At 45.0% G+C, this 14,375-nt stretch overlaps 1 protein-coding gene across 2 annotated transcripts; it reads right to left on the bottom strand.

The window, feature by feature from the left end:
• Nucleotides 1-98: 98 nt before the first annotated feature.
• Nucleotides 99-14,204, bottom strand: CABP4 (calcium binding protein 4). 2 transcript variants are annotated; one of them, XM_083500139.1, is made up of 7 exons: nucleotides 13,904-14,204; nucleotides 7,559-7,589; nucleotides 5,743-5,886; nucleotides 3,853-3,962; nucleotides 1,921-2,068; nucleotides 1,697-1,742; nucleotides 99-1,604 (listed from the first exon to the last, which is right to left on the bottom strand). In XM_083500139.1, exons 1-6 carry the CDS (start codon nucleotides 14,135-14,137, stop codon nucleotides 1,714-1,716), a joined length of 696 nt encoding a protein of 231 aa, XP_083356265.1. In that variant the 5' UTR covers nucleotides 14,138-14,204; the 3' UTR covers nucleotides 99-1,604; nucleotides 1,697-1,713. The 2 variants fall into 2 exon arrangements, with proteins under 2 accessions (XP_083356265.1, XP_083356264.1); XM_083500138.1 differs by having other exon boundaries at nucleotides 99-1,742; nucleotides 13,904-14,203.
• Nucleotides 14,205-14,375: the final 171 nt, after the last annotated feature.

The following is a 14,375-nucleotide window of genomic DNA, read 5'->3' as shown; positions in this document are numbered from 1 at the left end:
TTTACGTGTATCATTGCAAATTTTGAAAATGTTCATAATTTATAATTTAAATGAAAGTGCAATGCATCTCACTATACTGGGAAAGACTGTGACCAGGTGACTTGTGTGCTGTGAATGGGAAACTTCAAGGATCCAGTTCTCTCATATACAAGGCTCCTGCCCTTCCTTCTTATGGTTCTTTATCTTTAAAATGGACTTGGACTGGATTGCCCTTCAGTTAGAGATGACCTTCCAGTTAGAGGACTGTCCCCTGTAAGGTAAAGCAGGTGGCCACCCTTTCCCTCTCAGTGGTGACACTGTTGGGAATGACCAATGAGATAATGGCAGTGTTATCCCATGGGTGTGTGGGAGGAGGGAAGAAGGATTCTCTCTCACTTCTAAAACAGATACATAATCTTATGAATGAAAGGTTCCCCAGAGCTCACAGTCTTACGATTCTGGGTGCCTAATTGTTAACGGTATTGGATCTGCCCCACTGCTTGTTGCATACAATGCTGCTTTTCCATCTTTTCCCCAATATGCTACCTATGAGGTTATCCCATACTCAGTTGGGCCACCTAGTCAAGACCCAGCACTGTCTGCTCTGCCTGGTGGTAACTCTCTGGGGTTTCATTCAGTGGGGCTTTCCTAACCTTCCTGCAGCTACCCTACCTCTTGGCTCAAAACGCTGGTGATGCAGCCTGGGAACTTTAGAACGCGGGATATTTGCTCCAACACTGAGCTATGCTCTACAAACCCTTTTATTTTGCAGTACCGGCTCCTGCCAGCTCTTGGCATAGGAGAGAGAAAGGACTTGAACTGTGGCTTAAACTGTTGCACTACAAAAAATACAAAGTTGAGGCTTCAACAAGGTAGTCCTTGGGGAGCACTTCACATTTTGTGGAAATACATAGCAATGGGCTGGTTCTTCCAGTTTGCTACTGGCCTGAGTTTTGTTGTATTGATTTAACAAGACAGTGCACACGCAGTAATGTAGCCTAGTGGGGACGGACAGAAGCACACTAAGGTTCATTTCTTCCCATTCCATCTGCAAACAGGCCTTTTATTCATGTCTTTGTTTTGCCCTGGAGATATATGGATACCACCATTCCAGTTCAGGAGAATACTGACATCCCAAGGGGGAGTGAAATATGAAATTTTGCTCTGAACAACTCCCTGATTTTAGTGGGATTCTCCAGGAATTCTGGGCTCATGGATGAAGCCCCAAACTGAATGTATTTTGCTTTGATATTATCTGTTATAGTGTTTTGCTTTTAACTGGGATTTTGTATACCAGACAGACAGACAGATATTAGATTGGTTTGTGATATAGAAATGAAAGAATAACATAGAAAAATACTGTGCAGAAAGCTTGGATACAGGAAGATCATCCAAAGCTTCAGATCTGATCTATAGTTAGGAACGATCTTCCATATCCAGAGGAGAGAGGAGGCCTCTTCATGAGCCCAGCTGCAGGATAGCTTTCTGGGTCAGAGTTTTCCCTCCGAGATATCTTGCACCATGTGAAGGTGGAGTCAGCTGGTAGTTGGGTGTGCATGGGTTTTCACTGAAGGACCCAGAATTGGAGGAGATACTGCAGCCTTCTGTGGGTGTTGCCCCACTATCTCCAGGAGGTGAAGAGACATCAAAGGGCAGCCAGCTCCCTCTGGCTATCAGGGGGAAAGGGCAGTAATTCTGGAAGTAAGAAAACACTCACTTCCCCTCTGGATCTTGTTACCTGCTTGACAGCATCATCACAAACTCTGAAACAGGTGGGAAGAGGAGAATCAGTTCCCGAGACAGCCACTGCATGCACCCTCTGCATCCCCCATGTCATACACATGACGTTAGCCACAATTCACATTTATTCTGTATCTATCCCCCCAACCCCTGTTGCATTTAGAGAAGACGGTTAATTGGGAAGGTGCTCCGTTCTCTCACCATCAAAGTCCACACTTCCATCCCCATTGAGGTCCATGTCCTGCAGGATCTCATCCACTTCCTGGCCATTGAGTTGCTCCCCCAGGAGTACAGTCATGGCCTGGCGCAGCTCTGCCCCACTGATCGCTCCATCCCCATCTGTGTCAAACTTCAGAAAGAAGGGCACATGCACAATGTTACCTCCAGCTCAGACACTTCGGTTTCCTTTACCCTCAAATCCCCCAAGATCCTCCTCTTTTCATGCTTACCCCCATGATCCCCAATCCTGGCCACCCCACTCCACCTCGGCTCCTTTATCCTAAGCTGGCAAGCATTTACTAGTAGCTTTGGTCCCCTTCACACAACCACCTGCAGCAGCAAAGGAGTTGTTTCCCTGTGATATCATGCCCTTCAGGAGTGTGTGGGGTGTTGTGTAAATGAATGAATGAATGAACGAACGAACGAACGAACGAACGAACAAATGAAGTATCCATCTAATGAGAGACAGTTGCAGGTGTCTTTCTCATTCATCTAGTATTTCACCTCCTCATGTAGTGCCAAAGGCCATTGGCTCCACTCCTTTATACATACATAGTGTGCAGTTGCCCCAGAGAGAAGCAGCTGTCTCTCACCGCTGTGGGTACCTGGGTGTGAGAAGCAAGCTCATATACCATTTACATTTGCCGGGTCTAACACAGCTACTTGCAGCCCTACCAAGGTAAGGTTGTTTTAGCTTATTTTAGAAGCCGCTCCTTGTTCCATAGCATCAAAAGAAACCTATCAGGCACCTCTTGTCTTGGTTCATCTTATGTGCACATAGCAGCTCAATGAAGAGACATGACAGACACCAGCACTAAGACAGGAGATATGCTTTTGAATACATGTTAGCCATATCTAAGACGTACTACTTGCCCCCTAGGAGCTTGCACAACACAGAAACACGTTCTCCTGCATAGGCTGAAATGTTCCACCTGCCAAGAAATTTTGTTATTCACACAGACAGCCGCCAGAGGGCAATGTATTAATACTTCATCTAATTAATTCCCTTTTTTTGGCTATAGTAAGATCCATCATGGGCAGCCAACCATTCTTCCAACTGTCATCTCTAATTTTGTGGAGCCAGTAGGACTACCAAGCATTCCAACCAAAATAAACCAAGATTATGGTTGATACGCTTTACAGACTAATGTGGCAAACACAGAGCTATTCTGCACACACAGAGCACTAGCCAAGACCCTGAAAAGGCTGGAAGAACTTTCATATTTATTTCTGAAATGTATATGCCATATTGCTAGCCCTATGGGGTCTTCAAAAAGCTTGCAGTTTAAAAACAATGAAAAACATATTATCTAGTGCAGGCTTCCTCAACCTTGGCCCTCCATATGTTTTTGGCCTACAACTCCCATGATCCCTAGCTAGCAGGACCAGTGGTCAGGGATGATGGGAATTGTAGTCTCAAAACATCTGGAGGGCCAAGGTTGAGGAAGTCTGATCTAGTGCTAGTAAGTTACCTTGTTTTGTGGATTGCTGAGAACCAGTTACTTTTTTGACCCATAATAATTGATAAACAATATAACTTGATTCCAGTAGTGAGAGGACAGGGTAGCTATGAATGTCTTATACCAGATGTGAGGAGCCTTTGGCCCTCCAGGTGCTGCTGAACTACAACTCTCATCAGCCACAGAAAGCACAGCCAATGGCCAAGGATATTGGGAAATGTAGTTCTACAACATCTGGAGGGCCAAGATGATTCCCTGGCTAGTTGCCACCCACATTTCTAGCCTGAACCTACATACTTCTGTGTGTCTTACAATTCATCAGGGATGAATCCCTTACAATGTCAGGGCTTATGGAAATATAATGTGCAGTTGTATCTAAAGCATTACATGGAATATGGTTTGAAGAATATCACAATTCCCTGCTTCCCTCCCGCTGATTGGCTTCCCATCATACCTCACGGAAGGCAATTTTCAGCTCCCTCACGCCCACCATGTGAGCAGTCTCTTCACGCAACTTTGGGCCCATCATCTCTACGAAGTCCTCAAAGTCTACACGACCTCCCACTATGAGGAAAGAGAAGGAGAGTAAAAGTCAGCTTCCCAAGGACTGGGCAGAGAAGCTAGCGGCACTTTTTATGGAATGACTGCAGCACACTCAGTAACACAAATGGAACCTGCAGCATAATGTTGCAGCATGGAGAGTTCCTGTTCATGCCCTTCTTTTGCATAATTCTCTATCCCAGGGCTGTCCAACACGCGGCCTGAGGCATCAAGCTCCTTTTTGGTGGCCCTCGGCAACATTTGACAACACACACCCAGCCCCACCACAGCCCTCTGTGCTACCTTCCCAAAGCCAGGCAAGATTGGTGCTGGGCTTTGGAAAAGAGGTGTGAGACTTCTGACAAGGTCCTAGCATCATCCTACCTCCTTCCAAAGGCCTAGTTAGCCCTTTCCCAGCTTTGGGAAGGAGGTGGGAGGACTCTAGTACTCTGCCAGAGCCTCAGCTTTGGGAAGGGAGCATGAGGGCTGGGAAGGGGCGTCAGATTTTGGCCTTGCTCCCCTCTCCTGCATGACAAGGCAGTGAATGGCCTGCAGGTTCCAGGTGGAAGTACTCTTGCTACCCAATTGGTATGAAAAGTTGCTCCCTGCTCTATCCCATTCCCAGCTGATTTACTGCTCCCCCCTCACCCAACAGTCATACTTCATTATGTGGCTACTGAGCATGTTCAGTCCTCATTGGTGTTCCCTCGCCGCCACCCCCACATTTTTTGTACTTCCACAAGCCTTGAGGTTCTACCAGATCTGCTGATACCACCTCCCTTTTGTGCACGGAAAGTTCTGTTTTGGGTACGTAAGCAGCAGCACTCACAGCTGAACGCTGGAAATAGAGAGAACGAGTTACTTTCTCAGGAGTAAAATGTTATGGTGGTGAGGAAAGGGGAGCAGAGCATTGGTGTTTTGCATTTAACGCAAGCAACAATGAACCAGCTTATCTACAGCCTGAGTCTGATCATATTGTTCAAAAGCAAGGAGGCTGCTTGTTTATTTAGTTACGGTAAATATATATTGCAGAATGTTAGCATTTTAGATGCTGGTACACTGCCTGTCAGCTTTGTGTACCATTTGACATATCACAGACTGCAGCTGGTAAGATTCATTTTGAACAGCTAAATATGCTAATATTTTATAAGGCAAGTATGGGTCCCCAATATATGTTCACTAGGGATGGAGAGAATTCAGTTCTCTTCATTTCTCATTTTTAAACACATTTCTGTATGCAATTTTGACCGACATTTTTGGGAAGCAATTTCCCCTGCTATAATTAATTTGGCATGCTATTTTCCCAAATACATTCATTTTTATGCACGCTTTCCCATAGTATGTGCATTTTTGTAAATATTATTTGGCTGGAAAACCGCAGTGCGAGTTCCAAAGAGTAGCTGCATTTTGGTTTGCGTATTGTTTCGATCAGTGCAAATGTGGTAGATTCGCCTTTAAATGAAAACTGAATCAAAATTCTCCTGCATCCTTGGTGCTCACCTATGAACCTTTATATATGTGTCATGGAAAAGATGCATCCATTCTCCATTGGCCAATCAGAACTTCTAGAGAATCTGGGGGAGGAGCTGAAGCCTGTAAGATGTCTGCTGCAGCTTCTTTTATTTTAATTGTCCCTAAAGACAATTCTGAATATCAGAAAGTCTACCCCTGGTAATAGGAACCACTGAAACTACAAGTCTGGGGTGAGGGCATTCAGCCAGAAGCCTTCGGGCTGTAAGGAACAAGGCAGCACTTCCTGAAGCAGATTTTGGGTACATATCCCCACCTGCACCCCGCAACTCACTGCGCATTTTGATGTGTTGGGAGATCTCAATCAGCTCCATCTCAGTGGGCATGTAGCCCATAGTTCTCATGCACTCTCCCAGGTCCTTGTAACTGATGTAGCCATCCTGGTCAGTGTCAAACTCCTTGAAGGCATCTAGCAGTTCTGCAAGGAAAAGTCCCAAAGACATTTCATAGAAGTGAGACAATGATACCTGCCTTGACCTCCTCTCTCCTCACCTTGGGGACACAGGAAGACCATGCAGTCATGGAGGAGACAAGAGGACAACAGAAAGAACAAACTTCCCCTCAGGGGTTGCTCTAGTTACGAAACTTCAAAGGGTTGCTGGATGTCTTTCACACTAATAAAGGCAAGTTGCTTTTGAAGAAATTTAATGCACAGCTTTTGTGTTTGTGATAAACACTGAGAAAAATGAAATTGCTGTGTGGGACTATAATGGCCATTTAGGCACCGGTGTCCTGTTTTCCAACTCTTGATGTTTTTAATTATGAAATGTAACGATGTGACCAGACAACAGTCATTATGCCATGGTCCTAGTAAGTCCCTTGTTGACATTACTTATTTTGCCTAACTAATGGATAGTTTGTAATTAGTGGCAACTCTAAATTAAATTGCCAAGTGGGAATGTCCCACATCTTTTCATGCCAACCCAGAACTGCTGTCTCATGCACGGACCCCAGAATCACGACAGCTAGGAAAAGGACGCCATGCATGGTAGTGGAAAAAACTATTACAGGTGTAATGGTGATGGAAAAGATTGGGGAACAGTCAGATCCTTGGAAGGTAGAATAAAGAGGATAAAGTAATCTGGTTGAGGGATGCCTGTTGAGGAGCAGTGTCCTATTGGCTCATCTCATCTACTGAGAATCCTTTGCTACACAATTTATTTACTTCATAAAATTTATATTTTGCTTGATTGTAACAACAAACAAACCTCAAAGCAGTGTGATGAGCAGAGGTTGTTCCCAAGGAAAATTACAACACCTAGTTTGGGGGCAGCAAAAATGTGGTGCCAACAGTCATTTAGTGAGCAAACATTTTGCTATATTTGCTTTGTAGAATTGAGATAGCAAATGGGTGATGGAGTGAAGGTAAAAATGATTGTTTTATTGACCTTCTTAATTTGAAAGGCCTTTGTGCAGCATAGGGCCAGTTTGCATATAATGCTAAAGGACCATTAATCCTTGGCTTGTCTGATCATTCAAACACTGCCCAGTGGCTTAACTGTGGTTTGTTCACTCCCAACAAAGCACAATCTGAAGCCATGGTTTGTTGTTGGCTTATGATTCTTGCTTTGTGTTTTAACAATGGCTTGATGTTACGTGCTAACCCAACACCCTTCCTTAGCCACGATTCCCCACCCCAGAGATGTTCATTAAGTTACAAAGTCATGAGGCAAGAGCAGCTGGAAACCAAACCAAACTTTGGATAAACAAGCCATGGTTTGTTTAATCGTTTGTAGGGCAATTTGGGTTAGCTCATGGTTTGTAGTGTTGGTATGCCAAATAATTCATAGCAATTTTATTTTCGTATCTTCATGTTGTACATGTGATTTTTCCTCCCCAGCATTTTGAATGAAATGTGGGAAATTGCTCTCTCTTTTCCTCTGATTAAAAATATACATTTGGCATCGCTTCCAAACTAGGATGCTGAAGAACTATCCCAGGGATATTTGGGGAAAGTGACGGGATCTGTGCACTGGCCTTTTACTGTGTCTGCTGTAGTGAAAAACAGCGTACTGCATTTCCCCTCTCCTGTGCCCCATGAAGTTTGGACTCCAATTCCCCAGCACCTTCTCTCAACAATGCCAACTCACCATCCAGCTCCACTGGTGAAAGCTCCCTCTCCTGGCAAAAAGGGAGACAAAAAACAAGGAGAGTAGAGAGTTAGAGCCCAAGTCTCTTGCAAACTCTGTCTAGAAGTGAATCATCATGAGCAGAGTTAAACGGGTGGATGAAATATCAGAACGGGGAACTCCTACAAGACGTTTGTCTCTTTCCTTTTTTTCTAAATGACCTTATCTTCATAGCAACGGAGCTGCATTAGGAGAATGTACCTCTTAGCGGAAAATATTTATTTTAGGGTTGTCATATGTCTGGAATTTTCCAGACATACTGGGTATTCAGCCCTCTTAAACAGCGTCCAGGTGGAAATCACTGAAATGTCCAGGAAAAAATATGGCAGACGTATGGCAGCCCATGTCGGTAGTGATGATTTTGGTGATTTCCATAAAAAAATAGCTCAAAAACTCATTTTTTTGTGTTCAGTTTCTGCAATAAAAGCTCAACAACTTTGATGAAAAAAGAACAGCTAAACAACTTTGCCAACAACTTTTGTGTCCAGATTTTCACTTTTTTTTTTCAAATATGGCAACCCTATACTTGGATAGGCTGCCGAGACTCAAAGACTGGTATCAGCAATTTGCAGGGCAATCCTTTCCATGTCCCCTCATGCATAAGCCCTACTGAATTCATTAGGGTTTACTCATACGTAGGGTTAGGATTGCAATCTAACTTCTGGGTTGTATGTCTCCAGCTGTGTTCCCCCTTTTCCTTACTGGACCATCAATGGCAGGATCCTGACCAGGTTGTCAGCTGTCTTTTTTTAAAAAAGGACTTTTCATATATTCTCCAATGTTTTGATTTATGTAAGTAAAAGTTGCCTGGTCTTGCACTATGCAGTTCCCCTTTCAAGCAGTTCAGGAAATACCCATCTATTTCCAACCACGCTCAAAATATACTTGCATGACTTAACCATACTTTATGTAATACATCTGATTATTAATATGTGCAGTGCAGCATTTTTCCCCATGACCTAATGTATTTGTCCTGGAATCTGTTTGCTTTTTGTATTCCAGTTATTAAATTCCAGGTTGGATCTGTGCAGCCCAGTCTTACATGTGTTTACCCAGAAGTAAGATTTAATTAAGTTCAGTTGGTCTTGCTGCTAAGTTAGGGCACATAATAGGTAAAGGCACCCCTGTCCATTAGGTCTAGTCGTGACCGACTCTGGGGTTGCGGCGCTCATCTCGCTTTACTGGCCGAGGGAGCCGGCGTACAGCTTCCGGGTCATGTGGCCAGAATGACTAAGCCGCTTCTGGCGAACCAGAGTAGCACATGGAAACGCCATTTACCTTCCCACCGAAACGGTACCTATTTATCTACTTGCACTTTGACGTGCTTTTGAACTGCTAGGTTGGCAGGAGATGGGACCGAGCAACGGGAGCTCACCTCATCGCAGGGATTCGAACCGCCGACCTTCTGATCAGCAAGTCCTAGGCTCTGTGGTTTAACCCACAGCGCCACCCGCGTCCCCTAATATGTCCCACATAATATGTTCCAGTAAATATCACCTCTTCCTCAAAGACAATCCTTCATGTGATTACAGTTCTGTCAGCTATGTCCTCCTAGTGGTGCAGCAATAAAATTGCCAGCACATTTGCAAAGCTCCAGTCCTGTTGCAAAGGTAAGCAACTGTGTGTTGAGATTCCTGCAGTGGGTTTGGACTAAATGACTCTCAGGATCCCTCACAACTCTACAATTCTATTATTCTATGCAGGAAATAGTTGTAATTCACAGTGCAGCAGCAACATGTATTCAGTCAAATGTACATTTTATGTAGTCAAACAAAGGTTTAAAAAAGTTTCCAAATTACAAAAACAAAAGCGTTTTACAGTGGTACCTCGGGTTACATATGCTTCAGGTTACATACGCTTCAGGTTACAGACTCCACTAAGCCAGAAATAGTGCTTCAGGTTAAGAACTTTGCTTCAGGTTGAGAACAGAAATTGTGCTCCAGCGGCGTGGCAGCAGCGGGAGGCCCCATTAGCTAAAGTGGTGCTTCAGGTTAAGAACAGTTTCAGGTTAAGTACAGACCTCCAGAACGAATTAAGTACTTAACCCGAGGTACTACTGTACTCAGCTTTACACGTACTGTATACAGCAATCTTCTTCAGTAAGTTTATTATTGAACTACCCTCCAAATTGTTTCATTTTCACTTTCTCCCATACTGTATCAAGATTTATATCTTACTGACTGAATGATGTTTGTATATAATTTGGTTCTCAAAGCTCACCATTATTACCCAGAGTTTTATTGGGGGGGGGAAATATCCGTAGCAACTGAAATTTAGACCTCCTTGTCTTTTCAACAATTTGTCAGGAAAAAAATCATACAGTAGGAAATTAAGGCTGCCACCCTAGTATACATGATTACCTGGACATTACAAAGTGAACAATTTTGTCCAAAATAAATAGATTCTCTGTATCTGGTGCTTTTTTCTAAAAAATAAAATAAAAAATATTTAGGGGTACTCTCATTTTCCTACTTATGTTGAAATACTGCCCCTCAATGAGGCCAAACTTAGATTCACAAAATGTTTAGGGGTATGCGTACCCCCAGAAAAAAGCACTGGCTGTATCTAAATATGATGGGTCCCTATTGTATCAGCAGGGTTGCTGATAGCTCTCACTGAGCCAACCAGCCTACGTCAGTCAATATATATTCAGTCTATGTCAGTCAATATATATTCTTAGCATATTTATTCCTCAAATAATAAACTCCGATGGTGAGCGCCAACAGGAATGAAGCCAAAACATAGCGGCTGAAAGAACAAGAGGGAGGTATCAGCATGTTTGGTTGGGGGAAACTCCAATGCATACAGGAGTGGGGGGGGGAGCCTTAAAGGGCAAGGAACCCCCAAAACAGTCCAGTGAGAACTGATTATGCTCAGTGCAGAATTCTGAATGTCAGCTTGGGAAGGAAAACTAGAAAAATGGGGAAATGCAATATGAGTATTCTGCACGACTGACTGGCTGGAACCTTGAAGAGGAACATACGTTTTAGGACCCCTCTATAATTGTTGATATCACAAATGTTCTGGTTTATTTTTGTCCTGCTTTTATCGTGCTATAGCCCCTCTAGATGACCACAACGTGGTAGCATTGGGAAAGCATCAAGGAGCAACTATAAGCAGAATAAACCCACCTCTGATGCACTATCACTGTGTCAAGAACGTTATGCAGAATGCATTTGCTGTGAAACGCCCAGTGCACACTGCAGCATTTTGTTACAGGACCTGCCTATCTTTACTGCTAAGCAAATATTTCCCTGTCAGTGTCCTCTGAGAAGTCCCCACCTCCACCCCGTCCTTCGTCCTTCGGAAGGCAGCTCATTAGCACGGAGAGAAGATTGCATAATAAACTGAGGCTCAGAACAACCCTCCCCACCTCCACCCCACTGAGAAATCGCTTCCCAAATTAACCTGCTGAAGGTTGGATTAAATGGATTGGAGGTCAAGAGCAGATCACTGACTCACCAGATCCTTTCTCTGCCATCCCTGTGTGAATAGAAGAAGGCTGCTAGCACAGGGAGGTTGACTAAAAGCTGTTGCTGGTGCTGCTGCTGCTCTTAGGGAGCTGACTGCCTGTGTCCCCATGGCACCCCTAAACCCACTCCCAACCAGAAGAGAGCCTTGGGAAACCCCCAAGGGCTAGGCTACAGTTCCTTCAGCCCTTCTCCCCACCTATCTCTAGGGCTAATGGGATTTCCTGCCCTCCCAGCAGGGCATCCTCAGTCTCCAGCTATTTATATGAACTAATCAAGTTGGGGTCAGGATGTTGCAGAGGGCTAGTTATAATCTTCACGGGCCTTCCACCACCCCTCTTGCTTGCTGTGTCCAAGTGGATCTGCTCTGTTCTGGTTCCTGAAGCCCACTCAGCCTCTGCGCTAAAGACTAGCTTTTGCATCTGCAAGGAAACCTTTGTCAGGAAATAAGCACCACGGAGCTATCCAAAGCTGTACAAATCAATGACCCCTACATCAGGGCAAGGTAATGGTAGAGAATAAGGCTGGTGCCATCCAGATGTTTTGGACTGTTAGCCTCAGCCAGCACAGCTGTGCTCCAATCAGCCCCAGCATCATACAACCTTGCAGGCTGGGGCTGATGATAGTTGCTGTTGTTGTTGTTAAACAAATGCATAGATCACTTGTGTAGATGCCATATAGCTATCTAAGCGGTAAAACCGGAATAAAACACAGGAAGACAAACTCTAAGAACAATAAAATAAATTCAGCAAACTCTAAAACAATAACACCATCCATACAAACTTTAAAAACAGTGAAAACATTTCATCTAATATAAATTACTGGGTTACACCTCTGGGAAAGGTAAACAGAAATGTCTTCAGTAGGTGCCTTAACCTTCATAATGCCAGGTGCTTGTCTGATTTCAGCTGGTAATTAATTCCCAAGAGCTGGAGCTGCAGCACTCAAAACCCAGTTTCTAGCATGGACTAAGCACATCTCTGGAGCACACAATCCTCTCGGCAGTGTCCTGTCTGAGCAGCTCAGTCGCCAGGCAGGAATATAGTGGGCAAGGTAGTCCCTTAGATATCCTGATCCCAAGTTGTTTAGGGCTTTTAATGCTGGAAGTGAAACATCTGGAGGGTGCCAGCTTGGAAAAGGCTGGAATAGGGCATACAGATGCAGCAGTATTATAGAGTTGTACTGCCGGCATATTAGGCTACATTTGCCCATCTACCCCAGTATTGTCCACTTTGACTGGCAGCATCTCAGGCAGAGGACTTTCCCATCCCACAATCTTTTTAACTAGATATTCTGAGCTTGGTGCCTTCTGTAGGCAAAGCAGGAGTTCTGCCAATAGCTCAAAATATCTGTGTGTGTGTGCAGAAAAAGCACACATCTCAGTTTCCCAGTAGGAATATACTGCTTTGGAAAATTCAGCATGCAAGCTGCCATCCTAATAAACTGCCATCCCTGCTCTCCAGGCATTCCATCCATGCCTTACTGCCAGTAATATACCCTCTTCTTCAGTGAAGATATCACACTTAAACACTCTGCTGAACAACTAACTTCCATTAATGCGATGCTAGGCTGTGGAGAAATGTCATATAACTTGGGTAGCAGCAGGGCCGGATTTAGGTTTGATGAGGCCCTAAGCTACTGAAGGTAATGGGGCCCTTTATATAGCAGGCGGGGCCCATTACTTACATCATAGGAGCCTACACAACACAAAATACTGTTGCTGTATGTAGGTTTTATTTGTTTTTTATCTTATATTTTGGAAATGTACATCCAGTTGTTTCTTTCCTTTATTTTTTGGGGGGCCCCCAAGAGAGTGGGGCCCTAAGTTATAGCTTGTTTAGCTTATACGTAAATCTGGCACTGGGTAGCAGGGCTGCTCACAAAGTGCACTCCCCATGATGCTCTGCTCAAGCAAACCATTATCTTTCCAGGGTCAAAATCTGAGAGGGAACCTGGCCCTGCAAGTTTGCAGTGGAAAACCAGGAGCGCACAGCAAAGATTGGCTAGTGCTTGCGAGGTCACAAAACCAGCCTGCCCACTTTCCCTGGATCAGTTTTGTAATTCTTTTCAAAACTTTTCTCAACAAGTAAACAAGATGGCAAACAGTTCAACGGCTGAATACACGACATCCTAAAGAAACACAATTAACAATGGGACAACACATTGGAAGCATAATGGGAGAGGCGGCAAAGCTAACTATTGTACCAGTATAACTAGCTGGCCACTATGCCCATCACTGACACTACAAAGGTGGGAGGAAGCCCCATTCATTTCACTCCCACCCCAAGAGATCATTCTGTTGCCACTCCTGTGCTCATGTTACATGTGGATACCACCTCAGCTTTGAGCCAACATTGAACGGGCCACCTGCCCCCACCCAGCAACTCTGCACAATACGTTGCTTGTACTTCGTCGCCATTTATTCTAGACCACTTTCCGCATTGTCCTTCCTGAGCCCACTCAGCCCTTACTGCTCCGCTTTCCTAGTTCCCTTTTCTGCATTCCCCATGTGCGACCTGCAACGAAATGCAGGGGTCACACTTCCAGGCACGTTCATGCCCACCTCCCTACTGTATTTGATTCCATGCCCTCTCAACCAGCATGCCATGCCTACTGAATCTGCTCAGTCCTCCCCTTAATATTCTTTATTTCCCCCCCCCCCCTACTTCTGCAAACCCTGGGTTTCCCCGATAGCCTGCCGATACCACCTTCATGTGCCTGGATGGCTCCATTTTGGCTACACAAAGATCTCCTTGGAGCTTGAGTTTGCCATTGATGTCCAGGACGCATCGCCTCTCAGCCCCACTTCTCCCTCCTGCTACAGACAGCAACTCACCTTGCCAAAGACAGTGTTGAGGAAAGGGGAGTAGGTCTTAATGGCAGCTGCATGGGGGTCGGCCTGATGCTTTTTGCTGTGTTTGCGCCCGTGGCCGGAGTTGGATCTTTGCCTGGATTCAGAGCCAGGGCTTCTGCTGCCCTTGGGCTCGCTTTCTTCCTTGGGGGGCTGCTCGCCTTCCTGCGCTTTGCCCTTGGCTGGGCCCTCTGCCTCTCCGGACTGCTTGCGTTGCATGGGACAGGTGTCTCTCTCGGAGATAGCACCCTGTGAAGACTGAGAATGGGGGGGGGGGGCTTAAGAAGAAGCCAAGAAATCCTCTTATACTCCACCTCCAGGGAGGAGCAGGGTGGGGTGGGGAAGCCAATTAGTGAGGATTATTGTAGAGATGGCAGGGCTGGCTTCCAACCCCTTTGTCCCATGGACAAAGCCATCTCCAAGCTCTCCCATCTATAGCTGCCAAGTGGCAGAGCAT

Source organism: Podarcis liolepis (assembly GCF_965112155.1).
Source record: "Podarcis liolepis genome assembly, chromosome: 1".
NCBI lineage: Eukaryota > Metazoa > Chordata > Lepidosauria > Squamata > Lacertidae > Podarcis > Podarcis liolepis.
This window is presented reverse-complemented; position numbering and strand designations above follow the sequence as displayed.

Excerpts from the sequence above, each read along its gene's own strand:
- CABP4 (XM_083500139.1), bottom strand. The coding sequence starts at position 14,137 with ATGCAACGCAAGCAGTCCGGAGAGGCAGAGGGCCCAGCCAAGGGCAAA. Across the intron at positions 3,963-5,742 it reads CCAACACATCAAAATGCGCA|TGGGAGGTCGTGTAGACTTT; the intron begins GTGAGTTGCGGG and ends CTTTCCTCATAG. Across the intron at positions 2,069-3,852 it reads TGAAAATTGCCTTCCGTGAG|TTTGACACAGATGGGGATGG; the intron begins GTATGATGGGAA and ends TTCTTTCTGAAG.